General features: G+C 39.8%; 4 protein-coding genes across 6 annotated transcripts; all 4 read left to right on the top strand.

Annotated features, from left to right (window-relative positions):
- The first annotated feature begins 2,230 nt into the window (after nucleotides 1–2,230).
- On the top strand, nucleotides 2,231–6,111 carry LOC140787006 (probable LRR receptor-like serine/threonine-protein kinase At1g74360). The gene is made up of 2 exons (XM_073135741.1): nucleotides 2,231–2,623; nucleotides 2,711–6,111. Exon 2 carries the CDS (start codon nucleotides 2,913–2,915, stop codon nucleotides 5,895–5,897), a length of 2,985 nt encoding a protein of 994 aa, XP_072991842.1. The 5' UTR covers nucleotides 2,231–2,623; nucleotides 2,711–2,912; the 3' UTR covers nucleotides 5,898–6,111.
- A 3,504-nt stretch (nucleotides 6,112–9,615) lies between these two features.
- Nucleotides 9,616–15,929, top strand: LOC140786904 (uncharacterized). 2 transcript variants are annotated; one of them, XM_073135614.1, is made up of 7 exons: nucleotides 9,616–9,907; nucleotides 10,459–10,489; nucleotides 10,568–10,697; nucleotides 11,155–11,366; nucleotides 11,844–11,949; nucleotides 12,048–12,668; nucleotides 13,556–15,929. In XM_073135614.1, the coding sequence occupies exons 4-7, from the start codon at nucleotides 11,157–11,159 to the stop codon at nucleotides 15,634–15,636; spliced, it is 3,018 nt and encodes a 1,005-aa protein (XP_072991715.1). In that variant the 5' UTR covers nucleotides 9,616–9,907; nucleotides 10,459–10,489; nucleotides 10,568–10,697; nucleotides 11,155–11,156; the 3' UTR covers nucleotides 15,637–15,929. The 2 variants fall into 2 exon arrangements, with proteins under 2 accessions (XP_072991715.1, XP_072991716.1); XM_073135615.1 differs by having other exon boundaries at nucleotides 9,701–9,806.
- An 807-nt stretch (nucleotides 15,930–16,736) lies between these two features.
- On the top strand, nucleotides 16,737–19,412 carry LOC140787331 (probable mitochondrial saccharopine dehydrogenase-like oxidoreductase At5g39410). The gene is made up of 2 exons (XM_073136199.1): nucleotides 16,737–17,517; nucleotides 18,574–19,412. The coding sequence occupies exons 1-2, from the start codon at nucleotides 16,867–16,869 to the stop codon at nucleotides 19,264–19,266; spliced, it is 1,344 nt and encodes a 447-aa protein (XP_072992300.1). The 5' UTR covers nucleotides 16,737–16,866; the 3' UTR covers nucleotides 19,267–19,412.
- A 441-nt stretch (nucleotides 19,413–19,853) lies between these two features.
- LOC140786285 (eukaryotic translation initiation factor 5A-2-like) lies at nucleotides 19,854–23,127 on the top strand. 2 transcript variants are annotated; one of them, XM_073134591.1, is made up of 6 exons: nucleotides 19,854–19,978; nucleotides 20,071–20,215; nucleotides 20,804–20,926; nucleotides 21,009–21,065; nucleotides 21,147–21,221; nucleotides 22,743–23,127. In XM_073134591.1, the coding sequence occupies exons 2-6, from the start codon at nucleotides 20,093–20,095 to the stop codon at nucleotides 22,842–22,844; spliced, it is 480 nt and encodes a 159-aa protein (XP_072990692.1). In that variant the 5' UTR covers nucleotides 19,854–19,978; nucleotides 20,071–20,092; the 3' UTR covers nucleotides 22,845–23,127. The 2 variants fall into 2 exon arrangements, with proteins under 2 accessions (XP_072990692.1, XP_072990693.1); XM_073134592.1 differs by having other exon boundaries at nucleotides 19,860–19,988.
- The last annotated feature ends 67 nt before the right edge of the window (nucleotides 23,128–23,194 follow it).

Here is a 23,194-nt window from a genome sequence, read left to right as displayed (position 1 = left end):
AGTTAGACCTGTTCCAGTGTCGAACCCGTTCCCGTGTCGATGGCCTAACATCACATGCAACGTAACTATTCGGTCACTGGTGTCGACCTCTCTAACTTTGAGAGTTCTCCAACCTCATCTAGTGTGAGCATCTAGATATATTGGAAAAATATTGTTGAGGAAGTTCTTGCTTAATTTTAAGAGCTAGGATGTGGGAGCAGACATAACTTATTACAAAAATAAAAATTAGATGAAAAGAGGTCATAGGAACGCTGAGAAGAGCACCATTCTTCTATACATCATTAGAGATAGTTTCAACTCATTTCTTATTTTATATGTGATGATAGAGCATCATTTTAGTCCATAAAAATTAAAAAATTAGTGAGATGAAGGCTTAACAATTTCTAAACGTCTTAGGCATTGTCACTATTAATTGAGATGAAGACTTAGCAATTTCACATTAATCAAAAGTATAAAGTAGTTAAGTGATTTAAAATAAAATAATTTTATACCAAAATATAAGTGAGTATAATATATTAAATATATTTCTTTTTTTTTATATTCATGAATTTAAATTAGAAATTCACCCATATATTCTTGGCATGATGACAAAAGTCGTCCATTTCTTCACCCCATACTAGAAATTTACGGATGCTAAAGGTACAACATATGATGTTAAGAATTTGGGAAAATGAAAAGAGGGTGTTGTTGGATAACTATAGAGCTCAAACTCAAGTGGAATTTATACATATTAGTTTATTTATTTATAATAAATTAATAGTGGAATAGAAACATTATCATATATTTACTTATTTAAATTTATAAAATAAAAGTAAATAAAAATTAGCTTTAAAATAATTATCATGACAATAAAAATAATTAAATGAGAGTAAGTCTAACATTGACTATTTCGAAAATATTGATGATATATATGAGTATAAAGTTTTATTTGGGCTTTAGGCCTCCAGGGATACCTATGTTTTGGGGTAAAAAATATTTGCCAACTCAACTTACACACACGCCAATCTTCTGGCTATATTCTACCCCTAAAATTAGTTTTTTTTGCCTAACTGTGACAAAGAATTGAAGCTAAAACCACCAGAAAAAAGATTGCAGCTTATTATCAAAATGAAGCATCTGAGAACTCTCATGAACACCCTCACTTATCTCACCCAGTTTAATTTGAACTTAAAAGCAAGAGCTAACATAGAAATTAAACAAGGCCCATTACACTCTTATTAAGTTAATCTAGTTTCCATCCTGGTATATTCTTCCATTAATTACAAATTTTTCTCACCTATAACTTAGATTTCCAAGGTGTTATTTCTTGTGATTGGCATACCAATTTCATTTTTCTCCTCGTATATGAGATAAGCTATTGACCTTGGTTTCACCCACTTGTATAAAATCCTCCTCCAAAATAGTGGATAATTAATTGGCTCTGGCCCACAAATACATAAGAACATTAAGACTACATAACAACAAAATTATATATTCTATTGACGTACTATAATAATGTGAAACTGGTAGCAAGCAATGTTTGACACGCCATTTGAAAAATAAGATTAGATAGAGATTTTGGTTTCCATAATGAAGTTTTATTAAGTCACTGAAGTAAGTATTTAGGCAGGGATGGTTTAGACTAATTAGCAGTAATCCATTCAAGTTAGCTGTAATCGACTAATTAGCAGTCAACTGGAGTAGCTGTTTTATGTTTCGAAATTTCAAAGTGATCCTAACGACTATATATTATAATCCCACAGGTAGGCATATTTCCAAGATTGATGTAAAAGATAGTAGTACAAAGTTGAAAGGCAAAAAAAGAGTTTGAAGAAAGAATCTTCTCTCTGTTTCTCTCGGCATGCACATGAATAATGTGTTTGAATTTCAATAGTAGTATCAAATTCGAGTTCAATGAATTTATTTTAATGAATATATTAATTCATTTAAGTAATTTTCAGTTTATATCTGAAAGCAAAAGATTCGTTCGTTCTTTTGATACCAATCCTATCTATGGTGCAAGACCGGAGAAGTCTCCATCTGAAAGGTTGATAACATCTTTGTGGATGGATGGATGGATGGATGGATGGATGACCAAATAAAGTCTGTGGATTGAGAATAAAACCCTTTGGATTGACTCACTTTACATCAGCTTTTTTTGTTATATATATATATATATATATTCTAGAAGGTAATTATTAAAGTTAAGTGGGCAAGCCCAAAATGGGGGGCAAACCTAAGTATTTTCACTGCTCCTTCCGAATACTATTCATCTCCTTGCTTATTATCTTTACCTTTCCTTGACGAGAGAGAGAGAGAGGAAAAAGTCCCAGATCTGGGGGTTCGTCAATAAGGGCGGCGCTCTCCTATTGCAACCGAAGAACGGTCGGGAGTCAAATTTTGGACTAGCCAAGCCGAATGTTCAACTGAGATGGATCATTGAAAAAGAAATCCGAGGAGGAGAAGGAAGAACGACGAACCTTGCTTCTTGGCTTGGGGTTTGATAAGATTCTTGGAAGAAAGCTTGTTGGTTTTACGGGTTGAGTGAGGGGTATAGATGGTAGCAGGAGCTGGGACATGTCGGAGAAGGAAGCCGGGCTCTCGAGCCATGTTGTTGTTTTCTTCTTCTTAATCATTCTCGCTGGTATGTTATAACTTCTTGTTCTTGATTGTTCTTGCGTCGTGTAGTTGTTGTTTTCGTAAGCACGGCGCGAATTTTTTTTTAACCTAGGTCGGGGATCACCGGATTTGGTGATAAGGAGGTCGTCGTTAAGCTCAAGCACTTCCTCCAGAGCAACAATAAGATATACAGCGGCGGGTATGCGCGGTGGAACGAGTCGGATCCTTCCCCGTGCCGGTGGCCCGGCGTCACGTGCAATGACGACGGCCGGGTCATCGGCATCGACCTGTCCAACTCGAGCATCTCCGGCCCGATGTTCGTGGGGCTTTCCAACCTCACTGAGCTTGAGAGTCTAGACCTATCGGAGAACACCATTGACGGCTGCCTTCCGAAGGACCTTAACGAATGTGGCGGGCTTCGATACCTCAACATCTCCCACAACCTCCTCGGCGGGGAACTCAACCTCACCGGACTAGTCAATCTGCGGGTCGTCGACCTTACGTCGAACCGATTCGAGGGCGAGATCAGGGGAAAATTCCAGGCAATGTGCGCGAACCTCGTCCTGCTAAATATCTCCGCGAACAACTTCACCGGCGAGATCACCGGTTCCTTCGACGAGTGCCCGAATCTCCAGTACCTCGACCTGAGCACCAATAAGTTCACCGGAGAAATCTGGAAGGGGTTCGCTAAGCTCCGGGAATTCTCGATGGCGGATAACAATCTGACCGGGGAGATCTTATCGGAGACGTTTCCGTCGAATTGCTCGCTGGAATTCTTGGACCTCTCGTCCAACAAGCTCGCCGGCGAGCTGCCGGACTCGGTCGCCAACTGTTCGAAGCTAGAGCACTTGAATCTGTGGAATAATAGCTTCTCTGGCGCGATCCCTTCCGGCATCGGCGAGCTCGCTAAGCTGCAAAGACTCTTCTTGGGGAGCAACGGATTCCATAGGAACATATCGGAGAAGCTTCTCAATTGCAAAGAGCTAATCTTTCTCGACCTCACCAAGAATAATTTTGGCCGGGAGATACAGGGGATCTTTGGAAGATTCGTTAAGTTACAATTCCTGTTGCTCCATGGGAACTACTACACAGGAGGAATCCAGAGCTCCGGGGTCCTGAAGCTGCCCGACCTCTTCACGCTTGACCTCAGCTTCAACAACTTCTCCGGCGAGCTTCCCGTCGAGATTGCGGCGATGCCGAAGATTAAGTTCTTGGTGCTAGCGTACAACAATTTTTCCGGGAGCATCCCGCCGGAGTTCGGTAGCATCGTTGGGCTGCAGGCGCTAGATCTCTCTTACAATAGGCTCACCGGCAGGATCCCGCCGGAGTTGGGGAAGCTCAAGTCGCTCCTCTGGCTGACATTGGCGAACAACTTGCTCTCCGGCGAGATCCCACCGGAGATCGGAAATTGCAGCAGCTTGCTCTGGCTCAACCTCGCTGCAAATAGGATCTCTGGTCGAATCCCATCGGAGATCACACGTGTAGGGAAAGATCCAAGCCCGACCTTCCAGGCGAACCGTCGGGATTTTATTGTCGGCGGCTTATCCGGCGAGTGCTTGTCGATGAAGCGGTGGATCCCAGTGAATTACCCGCCGTTTAGCTTCATCTATACGCTGCTGACTCCGAAGAGCTGTCAGACAACGTGGGATCGAATCTTAAAGGGATATGGTATCATCCCTATCTGCACGAACTCCACCTCGCAAATGAGAACCCTAGCGATCTCCGGGTACCTCCAGCTCACCGGAAATCTACTCTCTGGTGAGGTGCCACCGGAGATCGGTAATATGCAGTTCATTAGCCTCCTCCATCTTGACGACAACCAGCTCTCCGGCAGCCTCCCGGCAGAGATTGCCTACCTCCCGCTCGTCGTCCTCAATGTCTCTCGCAACCTCTTCTCCGGCCAAATCCCATCGAAGATCGGCTCGCTCCGGTGCCTTAACAACCTAGATCTCTCCTGGAACAACTTCTCTGGCGAGTTCCCGATGAGCTTGAACCAACTTTCTGAGCTGAGCAAGTTCAACATCTCCTACAACCCGCTTCTCTCTGGTGTTGTCCCCGATACTGGACAGATGGCGACCTTCGACAACGACAGTTTCATCGGTGACTCCCTAATTTCCTTCAGCTCCCACCACCCCTCACCCCCATCCACTAGCAGCTCATTGGCTGTTCGCCATGGGACTTGGTGGCGCATGGTGTTGTTTTGGCTCTTCATCGCCCTCACCGCCACCTTCCTCGCTTGTGGGGTCATATCCTTCATCCTCTGCCTGAGGATTCGCACCCCGGTTGACCACAACATGGATTCAGATCCCTACCCAGATGAGTTCCTTCTCGACATCACCAAGCGTCGTAGTGACGAGGTGGGGTCCTCCCCATCCACATCGGCAACCAGCTCATTGACATCGTTGGATGAGGTCAAGATCTTTCGATTAGACAAGACTGCCTTCACCTACAGAGACATTGTGACGGCCACAGAGAACTTCTCAGAAGCCCTCATAATTGGGAGAGGGGGATACAGCACTGTGTATCGGGGGGTTCTCCCTGATGGGCGACTCGTGGCAGTGAAGAAGTTGGAAACCCTAGGGGTAGGCGGGGAAAAGGAGTTCATGGCGGAGATGGAGGTGTTAGCGGGTCAGACAGGGTCGGGCTGGCCGCACCCGAACTTAGTCCACCTCTACGGGTGGTGCATCTCTGGGTCGGTGAAGCTTCTGGTGTACGAGTACATGGAAGGGGGGAGCGTGGAGGAGGTGCTTGAAGACTGGGTGCAGTTCGGGTGTGTAGAGCGGCTAGGGACGGCGGTTGGGGTGGCACGTGCGCTGGCATTCCTCCACCACGTGTGCGAGCCGGCAGTGGTACATCGGGATGTGAAGGCGAGCAACGTGCTGCTAGATGGGGATGGGAGGCCGCGAGTGACGGATTTCGGGCTTGCTCGGACAGTGGAGGATGGGGAGAGCCATGTAAGCACGGTGGTGGCAGGGACAGTGGGTTACGTGGCACCAGAGTATGGGCAGACGTGGCGAGCAACGACAAAAGGGGACGTGTATAGCTTCGGGGTGCTGGCGATGGAGTTGGCGACAGGGAGGAGGGCGGTGGATGGAGGGGAGGAATGCCTGGTGGAGTGGGGGAGGAGGGTGGCTATGGAGGAAGGACATATGGAAGGATTTGATGGGAGAGCGGAGATGTGGGGGCTCCTGAAGGTGGGGATACGGTGCACGGCGGAGTTGCCTGGGAATAGGCCGGATATTAGGGATGTGCTCCAAATGTTGCTCCACATCCACGAGGGTAGTAGTAATCAGAGATAGAAATTTTTTTTTTCTTCTTCTTTTCTTTTTAATTCTAGTTTTAATTTTTGATTACCCCGTGAGTGTAAGTAGATACACAACAAAACAAATTCTTCAAACTAATTACACAAAACAAAGTGTAAGTGTAAGTGTAAGTGTAAGTGTAAGTGTTCGTGTAACTTAACCATTTAACCTTTATTAATATATGGAATCTATTGAGACGATTGAGTTTTAATTTCTTTGTTTTTTAAATGGATAATTAATAAAAGAAGCTTGTTGACATGTTAACCTCTTTTATTTATATATATTGCTTGTAATTGTAATGCCCCTTTAATTACCTCGCAAACTGTAACACTTACGTTACAAAAAAAGGAGGAGAAGAAAGAGATAACAATTAAAGGCAAAATAGTATTTTTTTTTATTAACGCAGTCAATTAGTCAGAGGTGTCTAATTAATCTTTTAAGATATATTTATAGGTATTTCTTGATAATCATCCAAACTTCAGTAGCAAAATTTGGACCTAAATCCAATTTGGTTAAGCAATCTCTGCCTGGCCCATCAACACCCCTATGGTCTATAAAAATAAAGAACATTTCTTATTCCGACCCATCACTAACTTTTCAATGCCAGGAGAGAGAGAGAGAGAGAGAGAGAGGGAATAGAATCAAAGATCCGAGAGGATTTAGATTAAGATGTCACAAGTAAACTAAGATGCTACCTGGATGAGAGAAGAATCAAACATAGATTTCTTGGTGAAAAATCTAGCATAGATTCTATTGTATTAATATATATATTCCACATTCTGAAAATAAACTCCCCAAATTAAACTCAATGTTCAATGCTATTTCTCTCTTGGAACGTGCAGCTAAGACGAGAAGCCTTCTCTCTCATTTTTCTCTCTCTCTCTCTCTCTTGCTCTCTTCCTTCTACTCTCTTCTTTCTAGACCTCATTATCTTCTCCCATTTCCTTCTTCCCCCCCCTAATGGGCTTCATCTATCTCTCTCTCTCTCTCTCTCGCTATCATTGCCTCCTCACTCACTACTTGCCATCATCTTGCTCGCCTCTACCTCTTTCATCTTCCATTTCTCTTCCTCTGTCTTTTTCTTCCCTTCATTATTCGCATAGCCCCACCTAATATTGTCCTCTCTTCTCATCCCTATCCACCTGTCAGGCTTCCTCTCGCTGCTCTCTCTTGCACACTTGACATCTTCTCCTCTTAACTCCTCGCTCTCTTGTCCCTGGCCGATGACATAAAGCACTAGCCTTTTTTTTATCTTTTCTTTTTTTCATAATATATTTCTTTTATTAATTGAGGATCTCCATTGTATCCTCTTCTTAGATTGTGTATCATCTCGTTCTAAAGAATGAACGAAATTTGTTTAAAAAGAAAAAGAAAAAAAAAAGCTCAATTGGGCATTGCCCAAGTCTGGTCTTTATTTAAATGATGCATTTCCCAACTCGATCTCCGTTTCAGAATTATTCTCTTCTTTGTTTCACTTTCCTTTTAGTTCTCCAAAACAAAGGATAACTTATCTAGACTTATACCTTAAAGTTGTTTATATTTATTCCAACAGAATCCAACACGTAGCATTGCTCTCTTAACAACCAAACTAATCCATGCCCTCTTACTTCAGTTAATCAGCACATAGATTTGTGATTCGGCTACTTAACTTCATACTCTAAGTAAAAGAAGTAAGAAGAACAAAGGCAGCTCGAGATTTTTCTTAGAATTTGTCCCTATGACTTTATATTATAATTGAAGATTCCTTAGTTTGTAATATTTATAAAATTTATACATCCTAGCGTTGTTCTTATTCTAAAGAATCCTATGATTTAGTACGATATCAAATAATTATTCTCCTTATGATTTCATTCGATGTTACACCAACTCTTTCCCGAAAAGCAAATCTGATCTTATTCTCTATGTACTCCTCCTCAAGCATTGTATTCTCTTCCCTTTCTTGCAATCCAATCTCCACTAGCTTAACTTCAACATATTATTCATCATCAAGGTGGGGGGATTCCGTGTTGGTCGTCTTGTTTGAGTTTGTCGGACATAATTAAAAATAAATAAAGGAGTAAAAAATTATACAAGACATAATAAAAATTATCGAATGTGATCGATGTGTTGACATATATTTGACAATGAGCTCAAATCGATCTTTATTCTTTAGGACAAAAATGTTGGAGCTTAAATATCTGAATCAATTTGACAAGGCTGCCAACATTGAATCTCTATTCGGTAATAATATCATGTAAGAGTTACCAAATATATAATGATTTTTGCCCAGTCTGTTTTTAAAGACCGCATCATATCTTTTACCAGCGAATCAGATATTTAAGAAACTTTATTATAATATTAACATAGAATATTTCACTAAATATAACTGAGAAGAAGAAGAAGAAGAAGAATCCATATAGCCGACCTCAAACAATTAGGATCAAAAGCTAAGATTTATCAACCTATTCCTTCTCAGATCTCATGCGAAAATGACTAGGGTAATGATGCATTGGAAGCCCTAGATCCCATCTTCTTGTTTCACTAATGCATCCCTTTCTACTGTGAGCCCCACTTAATTTTTTGTTTGATTCATTAAGCAACCTCTATCTCTCTCTCTCTCTCTCTCTACCAAAAGCACCAAATACCTCACAATTTTGAACATGCAAGATGGGATATTTATTAGGGACCACAGGGAGGTACTTCATCACACACTTGTCTGGTGTTCAAATCATTCTCTATCTAATCCCAAGGTTTGTGTGTGTAAAGTCAAATTAATGAACCTTCTCTTTAGAGATTACCCAAATTGATAAATATAAACTAGTACAGTGGTAATCTCAAAACCTTCTCTTTTAAAATCTCAATGTATGAGTATTATCGAATTCGAATCCGACGTAGAATTAGAGATTTATGGAGTCGATTCATTTTGAATTTGGTAATTAAAAAAATTGGTATAAATTCTTACATGGTAAAAATAAAATTATAATGCATAATATATACATATTACTTAATCTAATAGTTAATTAAATATTTATTACATAAGCATATTATTCCTCAAGATGCATTTAAAAGAACACCATTTCCCATTTCCCATTTCTTCAACCTCCTAAAGTAGGAACATGCAATCTTCTTCAGTATATTAAACACAATATAAAATTTCACTATGTAGCATGAACAAAGCCACTTGTATTCTTGAGCCATCCCAAAGACCAAAGCAGATCTGGAGATATTAAAATGAGTAATATAAGTAATAAGATAAGATAGCTGGTTTTCATATTTGGGTAACATTTGTTATTATTTAATTTCACAACTTATATTATGTATCTGTTATTGGATTCTTAAAACACCAACAAAGATAGGATAGTTTTGATGATTTAATAAAAAATTTCTTGAATCATGACAGAAATATGGGTTTGATTCTCCAAAAATAAAAAAGTAAAAAAAAAGATTAGGCTATAGGATTTGGGCTTATGGTTGATAATAAGAAAAATAAATTAAAGATTAAGTTGCATAATAATGTAAGGTGTAAAATAAAAAGAGAATTTGAAAGAAAAGGGAAAAGGAGGCCCATTATTGTAATCTTTTTGTTTACCTTCCTCTCTCAAGCAGGCAGGAAGCAGTAAAGGAGCATATCGTATTAGAGGGGTCAATTGCCAGAGAGAGAGAGAGGAGAGAGGAGAGAGGAGAGAGAGAGAGAGAGAGAGGAGATCAAAGAACAGATGTTGACAAGTTTCCTGTCACTGTTATTGGAAGGTCGTTTGTTCTTGTGGAGATTTTCTTATCTGGGGTCTCCCTCCCTCTCTCTCTCTCTCTCTCTCTCTCTCTCTCTCTCTCTCTCTCTCTAAAACCTTCGTCTGGCCCAGAAGATCGACATCTCCCATTCTCACGAAGATCTACAGCATCTTCGCCTTCCAATAGCCCTGGAGAGAGGCATTCTTCTCTTCCCTCTCTCTCTCCATAACCGCTCCTTACTCCCATAACCTGTTGTACTTTTCTTTGTTGCTAACAAGCACTGCGACTTTTATTACTCGGTATGGATGATGAATTGGGGCAATTTGCTTTCTTTCGTGCTTCTATCGCTTGCTAATGCTGTTTGTCTTCTTGGGTCTGAGGTCTGATGGGTTTTTCTTCTCCTCCGGCGGAGATGCTTGCTTTTTTTCTTTGGCTCGTTTGCGCTCGGTCGTTTTTTCTTTCAATTTTTTTGTGTAAAGGGGAGATTTTGGCTGTTGGCTTCTTCTTGCTTTTCGTTTGCTAGGAGAATTTATTAATATTTGGTTGAGAAGTTTTGAATTTTTTTATTTTTGGTGATATCGTAAGCAATTAAACTTCACCCTGATATTTCTCGTACTGGGGGCTTTAGGCTTATGGATTGGGGACGTGCGCTCGCCATTGTTGTTCTGTCTGGAGATTTGAACAGATGCAAATCTTTTCTTGCTTTTCGGAGATTCTTTTTGGCCTTTCTGTTGTCAAAATTTTTATTTTGGTAATCGAAGTGCTTTTTAATTTGTGTAAGAATTGTGATCTAATATCTTTTCATTTGACTTTGCCTAATAATTATGACTTCTGATTATTGTTAACGCAGGATGCATAATGGAGGAGTATTTTTAATTAGTGTAAGGATTCTGATTTGGTATCTGTTCTTTCACCTTTAAGGCTTTACCTAATAATTCTGTCTTCTTTACTTGTTGCAGGATCGGTGAGTGATAAATTTAATTAGATTTGTTATCGCAATTGGAGGCTCCAAACTGTCCTGTAACTGCAATGTAGGAGGATATTGTGTTGTTGTTTTGTGAGGACCCAGAAACAGATTAGTATTTGAAGGTAATGGAGCTGTATTACCCTACTTCTTTGTTTAACAAGTATGACAAATTGTGCCAAATTATCCAACACTTTGGTTCCGATGGTACAATTTGAAAATGATAATAGCATTCATTAGTTACTATTTGTTAACCATCATAAGAAGTAAAATATAAATCATCACTGAAATGGTGGTAAACGTGATTTTCTGCTGAAGAGGTGCTGTTTTGTCTTGCATTGATTATGTTGCTTTCAAATAAGTAAATGTGTTAATTATAAGTCTAGACTATCTCCTGCTCTGCAACAATTGTCATCAAGAGATTGCACGCAGTCAATGTAGAAATTGATGCACTCTATTTATGTTGAATTTACTTGTGGAAAAGAATAATATGTCAAACACCATTTGGTCCATCATATAATAATTCTGTAAGACACTGACGCAGGAATACTCCTTGATATCTAATTTTGCCATTGGACGCAGGAATGGGGACACAAGTGCAGCCTAAGAGTTACTTCCCTGTCTTTAATCCAATTAGGGACTTGAATGAGGAGATGAACTGTAATCGGTCCTTAACTTATGAAGACAGAGCATTTAATGGGAAGATCTATGATAATGCCAAACTAACAGTAGTGAATGATAAAGATACGTTGAAGAGAACAATGCTTGAACATGAAGCTGTATTCAGGAAGCAGGTACAGAATCACATCATTCGGATTTTTGGGCTTATATATTAGAAATTGTGGACATGGTTAAGAAGCATTTTCTTTTCCTATGTTATCTTGCTTATTGATTGTAGCTTGATTATTATAACTTTTTTGTGCTTAACTTCATATTTTATGGAGTTGTTATATGCTTCTGGTTGTCAATTTTGATCACAGAATCTGGTTTTCCATTCTTGAAACGTTGTGCAACTTCTGATGGTCAATTTTGACTACAATTTTTTTTTCCCATTCTTATAAAACAGAGATAGCCGTGAATTGTCTGTCTGTTCAAAGAATCTTATAGATCTTGTTTAATTTTTTTTTCTGGGAAGGAAGATGGTATGCACCACTTATAGTCTTACGGGACTTCTATAAGCTGGAAACTACAAATCTTTAACTTCTTTTGAATATTTTCATACTCCTGATCCATTTGTCTGTCCATCACTGAAGTTATTGTTTCCTATGCAGGTGTATGAACTTCATCGTCTTTACCAAGTACAGAAGAAATTGATGGATGAACTTAAGAAGAAGCAGCTATATAAGTTTTCTTTGCCTCTTGGTGCATCTCAGTCAAGTATGTTTTCATTTCAGGCATAATTTTCTAATGATTTAAAATAAAGATACCTTATCCATAATTGGTGACTAACATTCCATTATTGGCACTTTTCATAGGACATAGTGACAATAGGCCGCTTAACTTTCTGAAGCAAGAAAATCTTTTACACAGTTCAAGTCAAACTGAAAATGGAGGATCTCTAGAGCATGACGTGCTGTTGAACTCTAAGAGTAAAAAGATACCTAGAAAAGTGTTTGACCTACATCTTCCTGCTGATGCGTATATTGAAAGTGAAGATGCAGAGGAAGCAGAAAAGCAAATTGTTGCTGAGTCATCCTTTAGGTCTCTCGATCCTCTTAACATGATTTATGATGCTGAGCCCGAGAACAGCATCAAGCTAACTCTTGGTAATAGTGGGAACCGCATTCCAATACAAGGCAGTAGAAGACCAAGTATTCATCCACAGAAGGATCTGTCTGTCCACAATTTGGCTGATTTAAACAAGCCTATTGAAAATCTATGTGGTGAAGACCAAGAGTTTTCAAAATCTTCTTACTCTTGTGGCATGAAAACGTACAGCAAAGAAAACGAAGGGCAGTTTAATTTGAAACCAAGCACAAATTTTGTGCACAAGGATTTCTTTATACCTATGCATAGAGAGGAATTGAGTAGCTCTAATTTTTTGGAGGTTGATAAAGAGGAAGGACAGAAATGGCCATGCTTAGATAAGGGTGCTGGTAAGGCTTCTGTAATCATTTTCTCTATGTTTATACGAGGCATTGTCGTGGTAGAATTGTGCTTACTTAGGTGCATTATTTTGTACCCATCTTTTCTTGTTCATGATATTTCTTTTCTGATATGTGAAAGCTCTTAAATGCCATATAACAGCTCGATTGCTTCCACAATTTGATTATCAAATATATGCTTCAAAATCTGTTTAACTGAGCTCACTGCTGGTTCCTTTTCTTTTGGCTCTATCATCATAAAGCAGTTATTGGTACATCAACAGTAAAATTCCATTTGGCCATTTCCTTCTCAAATGTTCACACTAGACACATGCCTGTATAAAGATGTATCGTTCCATTTAATTACTGCGATAGAGACCAGCTATTGACGGGGAAGTTTGGTAATTTTTGTGGAATTGTATTCAAGCTTGAATAATAAACGGTTGAAATAATTTGATTGGAAAGGAAAAATATTAGTGGAAAGGATATTGATCTTTGGATGCTTCCGCTCTACTGTGACAGTTGCAAGCCAATAGATACTCACTGAACATGGTGAATCATATAAGTTCTGCTAAACAATTTTTTTATATGGTACTTTTCATTTTCTTTAGCTGATCACATGGATGTATTCTTGAAGTGTTATTATCTTTTGGCTGAATTATTGGTGTTTTAGGTTCTATAATGGATGTCTTGCAAGTTACAATTTCATTGAGCTGTTTAAAATCGGTCAACTCATAAACTGTTGTGCTATAGTTAAAATTTAGTACTGTTTTCACCTTTTAGTTTTTCTACCGTCTCTTCCTTACCTTACTACCATGTTCTATTTGGAAGTGTAACTTGAGGTCTATTTTAATCATCCTTTTATCATTGATATGCTATTTTCTGTTACCGATACACAGGGCAAAGTAGACATAATGTGAATTCTTTAAGTTCTGGGTTTTCTTGTGGGAAATCTCCATTGTCATGTAAATCAATACAAATACAGCTCAACAAAGCTCATGAAGTTTCTTTAGATAATGAAGACAGAGATAAAGCAATTCATTCTGTTGAAAACTCTTGGACAAATTTTCATCTTGTTAACTCAGGACATTCAAGAGTCCCAGCTCCTCAAATGACACATTCCTTCTCAGTTGTTTCTCAGTCTTCTATCAGTGGGACTGTATCTCCACCAGTTTCTTCTTGGAGAAATCCTCAAAATAAAATAAGTCATATTCCAATTGCAGTTCAAGCACTCCCCTGCTTCAATGAATCTACAGAAAGCAAGAGCACAAGTGCAAATATTAGCCATGCTGGTGACTCAAGTGGAAAGCTACAGCTTGATGGTGATGTTAGATCTCAAACAAAATTTGGGAACAAATCCTCATATAAGAATGGACATGAACATGGTAGCCTATCTGATTCCAATTCTTCAGTGCATTTGAAATTTCACCCGTTTACCCTTGCGAAGCCAGATATCAACAACAGAGTTGATAATTCAGTATATGAAAACTCTGAATGTCATGAGCACCAGAAGTATTCAAGGAATTCGCACTGCACAAATATCAAGTTTCCAGATGATGTGAATTTGAATCAAATAATTCAAACTGGGCATCTAAATGGCCTTGAGACCCAGTCAAATACATTGGGGAAGCATGCTGATTCATCGAAGGATATACTTATGTTCAGAACTAACCCTGCTGAATCCACTTGCATTGAAGAGATGCGCTTCTCAAGGAGTTCTCATTCGATATCAAGTTGTGAAAAAGTGGTTTCAGGCTTTGTAAGAGAAGAAGATTATCGGAAAAGCTATTCTCTGCAGAGTTTGCTGCATTCTCGATCATCTTCAGAGGTCAAGGAGGAAAAGTTACAAAAGAATGGGACCTTTGACAGTTTGAATAATGGAGTAATGGGATTAACCTTTCTTGATAAAAACTCTCAGAGTGTCAACTGCTTGCCTTCATGTCAAGAACAGTCTTTATCAGATGGCATGTTTGCAAGGCGCAATGGAAGAGGAACAGGTGCCAGAAGTGATTGTCTACATTTTCAAACTGACATGAATGTTAATGCTGGAAAAGAGAAGGTTTCACCACCACTTCCAGTGCCAAGTGTTGCTCCAAAGCCTACTTGCCAAATTGATTTGGAAGCACCAACCGTCGCATTGGAAGAAGATCATATATACTCTGAAGGTGAGATTATAGGGATGAAGTATGATGAGAAGACTGTCCAAATGTACTCAACCAAAAAGGATGGTTTAAGAGAAACTGAACTATCCCTTGACACAACTCTTCAAGCAGCGGCAGAAACTATTGTTTCCCTGTCGTCATATTCTTTCAGCTCCTTGTTTGAAATAAACACCCAGCATGTGACGACAACATCATCTAGTTCCTTGCGGTGGTTTGCAGAGTTTGTCACATGCAATGCTGACTATGGTGGAGTACAAAATACAGATGATAATGGTATCAAACCTTCAGATAATGATGGGTTGGACCTCTTTGAGTCAATGACTTTGAAGCTTGAGGAAGTGAAGGTTGATGAGTACATGTGCAAACCGAGTGGGCAAGAGAATCAAAATGATCAGGATATAGGCAGTGCCGCTCTGCTTCTGACCAAGCCACGGAGGGTCCAAGCCAGGAAAAGAAGGCAGCGGAGGGATTTTCAGAAAGATATCCTACCTGGCCTTGCATCACTTTCGAGGCATGAAGTAACAGAGGATCTTCAGATCCTTGGAGGGCTCACGAGATCATTAGGCAAGTCTTCGCAGATAGTCTCAGCTAGACGAGCAGCTGGCAGAAATGGATTCAACTGCCAACCGAGGGGGAGGCGGCGACCAAGAACTTTGGCCATTAGTGTATCTGAGATTCACATCAACACCATGCCAACACTACCTTCTCCTGCTGACACAGAGACCAAGGGGAGAAACATAATGGCCTGGGGAAGGACGACTAGGCGATGCAGAAGGCAGAGACTTCCATTGGATCACATCTCTGCTCCTCAATGTTAGAGGTTAGAGATCTATACGGTGTAACAATAGTCTTGTAGAAGATGAACAAAATCCCGATTTTCTAAGTGATCAATAGTGCACTCTACATGTTTTCTCAGCCTTAATTTGGCCCTCTACTATGTGTTTGAAGTCAAGCATTTTATGTAAGTCTTGATAATAAATTCTATTTTTTTTTCTTTAAATAGTCTTATGATAAATAGATAATGTTTCTAAATTGTTCTCAGCTTGTAAAATTTGTTGTAAATTTCAAGAGTGTTGCTGGAGATAAAAGCTTAGGAGGTTTCTTGCAAGAAGTTTTTTGATTGATGTCAAATTTGCAGTCTTGTTCGAAGAAACTGCCCTGCACTAAAGACTTGGTTCTTCTTGTTGTGGTCTTGAGATTCTTACCCAGTTGTTGATTACTTCATAACTCCTCCAGCATTTTGCTTCTTTTGGTAAAGAATATAGGTTTAGTTACAATTATATCCTTGAACTATAGCCTAGTATGGAAGTAACCCCCTAAAGTTTAAAACACTACAACCAGACTCCCTATTGTAATTTTGCCCGACGTTCTATTTTCTGACTCAAAATGGTTGTGTTCTTATTCTCTATTTATTTTTGTTTATTATTTTCTTCTTCAACCCCAATTTAAACTCTAGCCGGTTAATTGTAACTAAATGGAGTGAAGCTGCTAATCTAAGAATTGTAGCTAACCAGAGAGGATTGAAAAAAATTGTCTGGTTATATCTTGGTTTAATTAGGTGATCAAGTCCTTGAGGAGAGCTTAAATTGGCATCAAATTCTTCCATTTGAGATAGGATTGATATTTGAAGCCAATGACAGTGAGCAGCAGAGAACATGAACTGCAAATAGAGTGAACGAAGATCTATGCCAATCTCTCCTTGAAGCAGGAAGATGTCATTCTTCAGCTTTATTATGGGTCTTCTTAAACTCTGATAGGAAGGCAAGGTTGAGACTTTTTATTATTATTATTTCACTTCATCCCTCTTTTGATAGGAGAACAAGGATAAATTCGTTGAGTTATCGAAGCTTATACATGAATAAGCCCATCTTATCCAGTAATATCATATCCCATGTTAGAATTGCCCTCTAACTACTCTGCACGCACTCTACTCTCTCTACGTGTCATTTAATAGCTCTGACACCAACTATGATGAAAACAAAGGAATCGATCAATCTCATCGAAAACCAACTTAAAAAAGTCGTCTTGATCTCCTCCAGACCTCAACAATGGCGAACGAAGAGACTAAAAAGTTCGACCTCGTCATCCTCGGGGCCTCCGGCTTCACCGGCAAATACGTCCTCCGCGAAGCCTTAAAGTACCTCTCCCCTTCCCTCGCGATCGCCATCGCCGGCCGGAACCCTACCAAGCTCGCGGCCGCCCTCGAATGGGCCGCCTCCCCTACCCCTCCTCCCGCTATCCCAGTCATCCTCGCCGATGTCTCCGACCACTCATCCCTCCTCGACGTCGCCGCCCAGACCAAGCTCCTCCTCAGCTGCGTCGGCCCTTTCCGCCTCCACGGCGCGGCTGTAGTCGCCGCCTGCGTCGAATCGGGCGCCGACTACTTGGATATCTCCGGGGAGCCCGAGTTTATGGAGAGGATGGAAGCGGAGTACCACGAGAAGGCGGTAAAGACTGGATCTTTGGTGGTTTCGGCGTGTGGATTCGACTCGGTGCCGGCGGAGCTGGGGGTTTTGTTTAATTCGAGGAAGTGGGAAGGTGTTGGCGTGGTGAATCGGATGGAGGCGTATCTAAGCTTGGAGTCTGAGAGAAAGATTGTGGGAAACTTTGGGACGTATGAGTCGGCGGTGCTCGGTGTGGCTAACGTTGAGCAGTTGCAGGAGTTGAGGAGATCGAGACCTAGAAGACCTCGGCCTAAGGTATGTTGGTTTTGATGCTGTCCCTTTAATTCCTTTTAATGCTCTTGGGTGATATATGATTCTTTTAGATAAGTATGTTGCACTAAATTCTTCAATTGCCCAGCTTTTGCCATTTTGTTGTAGGAATCTGGGAGCTTCTCTTCCTTGTAAAGTTAATAAGTTTTCTGAAATTGTTTTAACACAACCTCAAGTGACTATAAGCTATAGTAGTGCTGGGAAGGAGAAGAAAGATGCATAAACTCAGTTTTCGATCAATTTTAGATCAAAATGTAACTCTTAACTAGGAGAGATGAATTCTAGAAGGGATATGCCTGCTCATTTGATTCAGTTCATCATAGTGATCAAGATGGAAATGCAGGTTTTTATGCTTTCTAATAAAAAAAACAATGAACTTTTCACTGGAATGCTGCAGTTGGTAAAGAGAGGCAGACTGATAAATGAATTTTATACGCCGCTTTTCTCCTTCTGTGTGATGTAATTGTATTGCTTAGTTGGCTTTGCAATTAAGAGATCCACAAACTTTTGCTAGCGTTTTCGTAATGTTTGGTATAGTTCAATTAAGTTGACTTGGATCTTTTAGGAGAACAATGTTTTCCTTTGGACAAGATCAGGTTGCAAAGTTATGGAGGGAGCTATTTTATTCTCTCCCTTCCTGCAATTTCTCGTTTGCACCAGAAAGTGAAGGTTGACACCAGACAGAATATGAAAGGCGGGCATGTTCATACCTCATATACTACTTATTTAGATGTCATGTAGAAGCCTGGAGAAATAAATCAACAAACTGCTGCCTAGCCTGCCGTCTTTCTTAGTCCTCCTATGTCCATTTTTCCTCTTCAAGATTCTTTGAATTTGAGAGTACTAGTTCCGTTCAAATTAACTTGTATCACTCATCTGTTGTTTCAAGTTATATTTATGAAGATTTCAGCATGATATTTTCTTGACTTAGTGCATTAAAATTTTAGCCTGTTTGCACTTAATACTGATTGTCTGACCTTTTATTACACACATGAAATTGATGCTGTAAAAATAACACAAGAAAGGTCACTCCTTTTGCAGATTCCAGGCCCCCCACCTCCTAAAGGGCCATTGGTTGAGCACCAGAAGACAATTGGACTATGGGCAGTAAAGCTACCTTCTGCAGATTCTGTAGTTGTTCGCCGAACTCTTGCAACACTGACGGAGCATCCTCATGGCCTTCCCGGAGTAGAAGAAAGTGATGAGTACGTGGAGAAGAGGAAGAATTTCTGGTCATCAGTGAAGCCTGCACATTTCGGTGTCAAGATCGGTTCTAAATCTTTGCTGGGCATTGTGCGTTTCATCTTCACTGGATTGTTCATTGGACTCCTTGGGAAATTTGCTTTTGGGAGATCACTTCTCCTAAAATTCCCTGAGATTTTCTCCCTCGGGTGGTTTAGAAAGACAGGGCCGACGGAGGAGGAGGTCAGTAGCGCTACCTTTAAGATGTGGTTTGTTGGGCATGGCTACATGGATGAAAGTACTGCATCCCAATCTGGGAAAAAACCAGATACAGAGATAATCACACGAGTTTCTGGTCCTGAGATTGGATACTTGACCACTCCAATTGTCTTGATTCAGTGCGCTCTTATTGTGCTCCACCAGCGCTCAAACTTGCCGAAAGGAGGTGTCTACACTCCAGGGATTGTTTTTGGGCCTACTGATCTCCAGCAAAGGCTGCAAGAGAATGGAATATCTTTTGATGTCATCTCTATGAAGACGGGAACGAATTAGTCACTTGTTTTCTGCTTTAGTTTAGCATCTCTGTTTAGCAAACTGGTATTTACATCGTTCGAGTATGCTTACGGAAAAATATCATCTATGTTTGTTTCTTTTCCAGCAATAAAAGTTTAATGAATTCAGCCTTGCTTGTTTCAGAATTCGTCATGGTTTAGGGAATGTGTTGGTTGATGTGATCCATTTTACTACTAAATCTTCAATCTTGTTTCATGCCAAACAAAATCTATGGTGGGTTGCTGAAATGATATGTGTTTAGATTGATTCCTCTTGGATTGAGTTACAAGCTGATCATTTGAAATTGTTCAACAAAATTTTCCCAATCATACGTATAAGATTTAAGGACTAGATATGGGGCCTATTAGTAATATTGTTATGACTAAGAAATAGCTTGCTGGGCTCGAGGTCGGGTCGATTAGAACTCGGTAGCTGAGATGTCCTACCTGAAAGAATTAAGAGTGTACACGTGCTTAATTTAACATCCACTAATCTTCCCATATTTCGACGTCTGGCCGTACACGTGTATCTCCATCCGACGGCCGGATCCGTCCCGGACGTTAACCTAGCATTTAGGGCGAGATGAGAAACTTTACGCCCTCGGTGGAGTCCGGGCCTCTTCCGTCTCGTCTCGTCTCGTCTCTTCTCGTCGCTTATCTAAAAGAGAAGCCGCCCTTTCCTATTTCCCATCGCTTCCTCCTCCTCATCTAGCGTAAATCTCTGTCTCTCTCGCTCGCTCGCTCGCTTTTGTTTCCGTGATCGCGGCTAGGGTTTATGTTACTAATCTTTCTTCGTCTTGATCAGGATCTCCGTGGAAGCAGGAAACATGTCGGACGAGGAGCACCACTTCGAATCGAAGGCCGATGCAGGAGCCTCCAAGACGTACCCGCAGCAGGCGGGGACGATCCGCAAGAACGGATACATCGTGATCAAGGGAAGGCCCTGCAAGGTTCGATTGTTCTTCTCCCCTTGTTTGATAACATTTGGTTCTTCCTCGCTTGATCTCGGTTGCTTTTTGTTTGGAGTATTTTTACGATTTCTTCTGATCATTTGGCTGACGCCAACATGATGCTTCACATCGTTGACTCTGGATTGCTTTCCCGAATCATGCGCTGACTAGATTAAATTAATAAAATGAATTACTTTCGTTTTGGGTATTTTGCACAGATTTGTCCTGAACTAGAGTACCATCCTACCTAGCTGCCTTTAATTTGGATTTCGCATGTGATACTTGTGAGATTTTAATGTTTTAGTACTACATCATTATCTTTCCGCACGGACTATCAGTCTTTCCAGCATATTCCTGTGGTATGTTGCTGTAGATTTTCGGGCATCAAGACTTACTTTTTTTTTTTTCTAGGTTACGTGTGCTTTAGTACTTATGTTTGTAGATTTGGGTATTTCCTTGTCATGCATCTTCTTTCTTTTCTCTTTTCTGATGTTGATTCTGGTGTGGTAATACTTAGTTTTAGATCTGTTTCTTAGCTAGTCGTTTTAGTATTTTATAAGTTGTGTTTGTTTGCAATTGCCGCAACAGGTTGTGGAGGTTTCGACCTCAAAGACTGGGAAGCATGGTCATGCTAAATGTCACTTTGTTGCCATAGATATCTTCAATGGGAAAAAGCTTGAAGATATTGTGCCCTCGTCTCATAACTGTGATGTAAGTAAAATCTTTTATGTGTTTTAACTGACCGTTGGATTCGGGATACCTCACACATGAATTTATTTGGTATTGTTTTCAGGTTCCCCATGTGAATCGTACTGAATATCAGCTCATTGATATATCTGAGGATGGATTTGTATGATCTAACTGCAACCATTGTACACTCTTGTTGGTTATTTTTCTTTGGGTATTTGATTTTTCTATGACAATATGGCAGGTGAGTCTGCTAACTGAAAATGGCAATACCAAAGATGATCTGAGGCTCCCAACTGATGATACTCTGCTCTCTCAGGTTAGTTATTAGATTTATTTGTGGCTATCTTGCTTTGTACTCTGGCTGGAGTTCTAGATATCTTTCTTAATAAGTGAAATGCAGATGGAAAGGTTTAGGATCTATTCTTTTAGCCTGCTTATATTACGTTCTTTCTTCATGATCTGATAAGGAGTAACAAAAGCACAATATTACTTTATACTTGTTTCATATGAGATGTTTTGTGGTGCTGATAATTTTTGCTTGTAGATTTGTTACTCTTTTAGGTCCAATTTATAGAGCTTAGTTGACATTAAGACTCCTATCTTTGTTTCCCAATCAAATAATGAAAGTTTGAGGAGTTGAATGTTATGGTGTATTTTCTGCCTAGATATGTAATGCTTGAGCACCCATTACTATAGTTCTTGTTAAGGGGATTTTAATTCCTTTGTGGAACTATCATAGATGTCTTCGTGAATGTTAGCGATCTGTTTTTTTTCTTTTTGAAAATTCATTACTTGAGGTCGATCTTCTCTTTAAAAAGAAACAATTTGATAGAACAACAACGTAAGAAATTTGAAACTAGTGCTTGTTCCATATGGTATTTTTTTGTTTGGATATAACAACGCATGTAAGAAATTTGTGTAGTGCTTGTTCCATATGGTAAATTTTTTTGTTTGGATATAATAACACATGTAAGAAATTTGTGTAGTGCTTGTTCCATATGGTATTTTTTTTGTTTGGATATAACAACACATGTAAGAAGGAATTTGAAACTAGTGCTTGTTCCATATGGTATTTGTTTTGTTTGGATATAACAACGCATGTAAGAAATTTGAAACTAGTGCTTGTTCTATATGGTAATTTTCTCTGCATAGAGGTTTACTTGCTTAAGTAACATATCATGGTAGCAATAGTAAAGTATACTTGTTGAGACTAATGAGACTAAAATATGTTGATGCCAGAGTAACTTGAAAATTTTCATTTTGGCATTATAATTGTCATTTGATTTGGAGAGAGTAGGGAATGCAATTCTTTAGCTGGTTTGTCAGTCATGGAGTAGGGTGTCATATAAGTATCATTTCAATATTTATGGGAAAGCTTGCAAACAGTACAAGTTGAAATTGCTCGACACGGTTCCTAGTTTTTTGTTGGCTCTGTGCAGGGGTGTTCTAAGTTTGTTGCTAACCCTTTTGGTAGATATAAGTGAATAACATAAGTGAGCTCTGTGTATCAGAAAATAACATTTGCAAGCTGATCACTTCTAGTTGGTTGATTTTATATATATATATATATATATGAACTTTTCTTTCCATTGAGTAATCATGAAGTTGCCTACTTTTCAAACTTGGCCAATAGGCTGCATGTGCATCTCCTCAACTCAAGATTAGGTGTAGAGGCACTTGCAGTTTTGCTGGTGGGTCTACTCTTATCTGTCAGTCCTGTTCTAAGGCTAATATTTGCCTTTTCTTTCCTTTCTCTGGCTAACTAAGTATAGTTCTTTCCATACATAATAATCCTTTCTGTCCAGATTTCTATTAATAAGTTTTGAATGAATCACAGATTAAAGATGGGTTTGGAGAAGGGAAGGATCTGGTGGTGACTGTTATGTCCGCAATGGGCGAGGAGCAGATCTGTGCTCTCAAGGACATAGGCCCGAAGTAGCTTTCTTTATCTATCGCGGCTACTTTTGCTATCTGGCAGCATAGTGAAACCATTCTATATTTTCACGAGATATTTGGTAGTTGCTATAAGACATTCATCCTGCATGAGCTGGCTTTTGCCACGGTAACCAAGGCAGTGATTGCTGGGGTAGTATTTCATCTGCTTCAATAACTGGATTCTATAGCCTTCTTTAAAATTGGTGTTTCTGTGCTCTTTGCAACTTTGCTTCTGGCTGATATACATTCTATTTTCGAAGGAAATGGCCATTATGAATTGGTAACTATGCTCGAGTCTCGTTTACAAATGGTTCCAAGTGTTATGGTGGTACGGTGGTCATTGCTAGTTGGTGA

Source organism: Typha latifolia, chromosome 4, assembly GCF_019914945.1.
Source record: "Typha latifolia isolate L0001 chromosome 4, TyphaL0001v2, whole genome shotgun sequence".
NCBI classification, from domain to species: Eukaryota; Viridiplantae; Streptophyta; class Magnoliopsida; order Poales; family Typhaceae; genus Typha; species Typha latifolia.
This window is presented reverse-complemented; position numbering and strand designations above follow the sequence as displayed.

What these genes read in the sequence shown, in the direction of transcription:
- LOC140787006 (XM_073135741.1), top strand. Translation starts at nt 2,913, where the DNA reads ATGTTCGTGGGGCTTTCCAACCTCACTGAGCTTGAGAGTCTAGACCTA.
- LOC140787331 (XM_073136199.1), top strand. Translation starts at nt 16,867, where the DNA reads ATGGCGAACGAAGAGACTAAAAAGTTCGACCTCGTCATCCTCGGGGCC. An exon ending in CTAGAAGACCTCGGCCTAAG is followed by an intron (nt 17,518 to 18,573) that starts GTATGTTGGTTT and finishes CTCCTTTTGCAG; the next exon opens with ATTCCAGGCCCCCCACCTCC.
- LOC140786285 (XM_073134591.1), top strand. Translation starts at nt 20,093, where the DNA reads ATGTCGGACGAGGAGCACCACTTCGAATCGAAGGCCGATGCAGGAGCC. An exon ending in TCAAGGGAAGGCCCTGCAAG is followed by an intron (nt 20,216 to 20,803) that starts GTTCGATTGTTC and finishes TTGCCGCAACAG; the next exon opens with GTTGTGGAGGTTTCGACCTC. An exon ending in ATGATACTCTGCTCTCTCAG is followed by an intron (nt 21,222 to 22,742) that starts GTTAGTTATTAG and finishes AATGAATCACAG; the next exon opens with ATTAAAGATGGGTTTGGAGA.
- LOC140786904 (XM_073135614.1), top strand. Translation starts at nt 11,157, where the DNA reads ATGGGGACACAAGTGCAGCCTAAGAGTTACTTCCCTGTCTTTAATCCA. An exon ending in TCTTGGTGCATCTCAGTCAA is followed by an intron (nt 11,950 to 12,047) that starts GTATGTTTTCAT and finishes CACTTTTCATAG; the next exon opens with GACATAGTGACAATAGGCCG. An exon ending in ATGCTTAGATAAGGGTGCTG is followed by an intron (nt 12,669 to 13,555) that starts GTAAGGCTTCTG and finishes ACCGATACACAG; the next exon opens with GGCAAAGTAGACATAATGTG.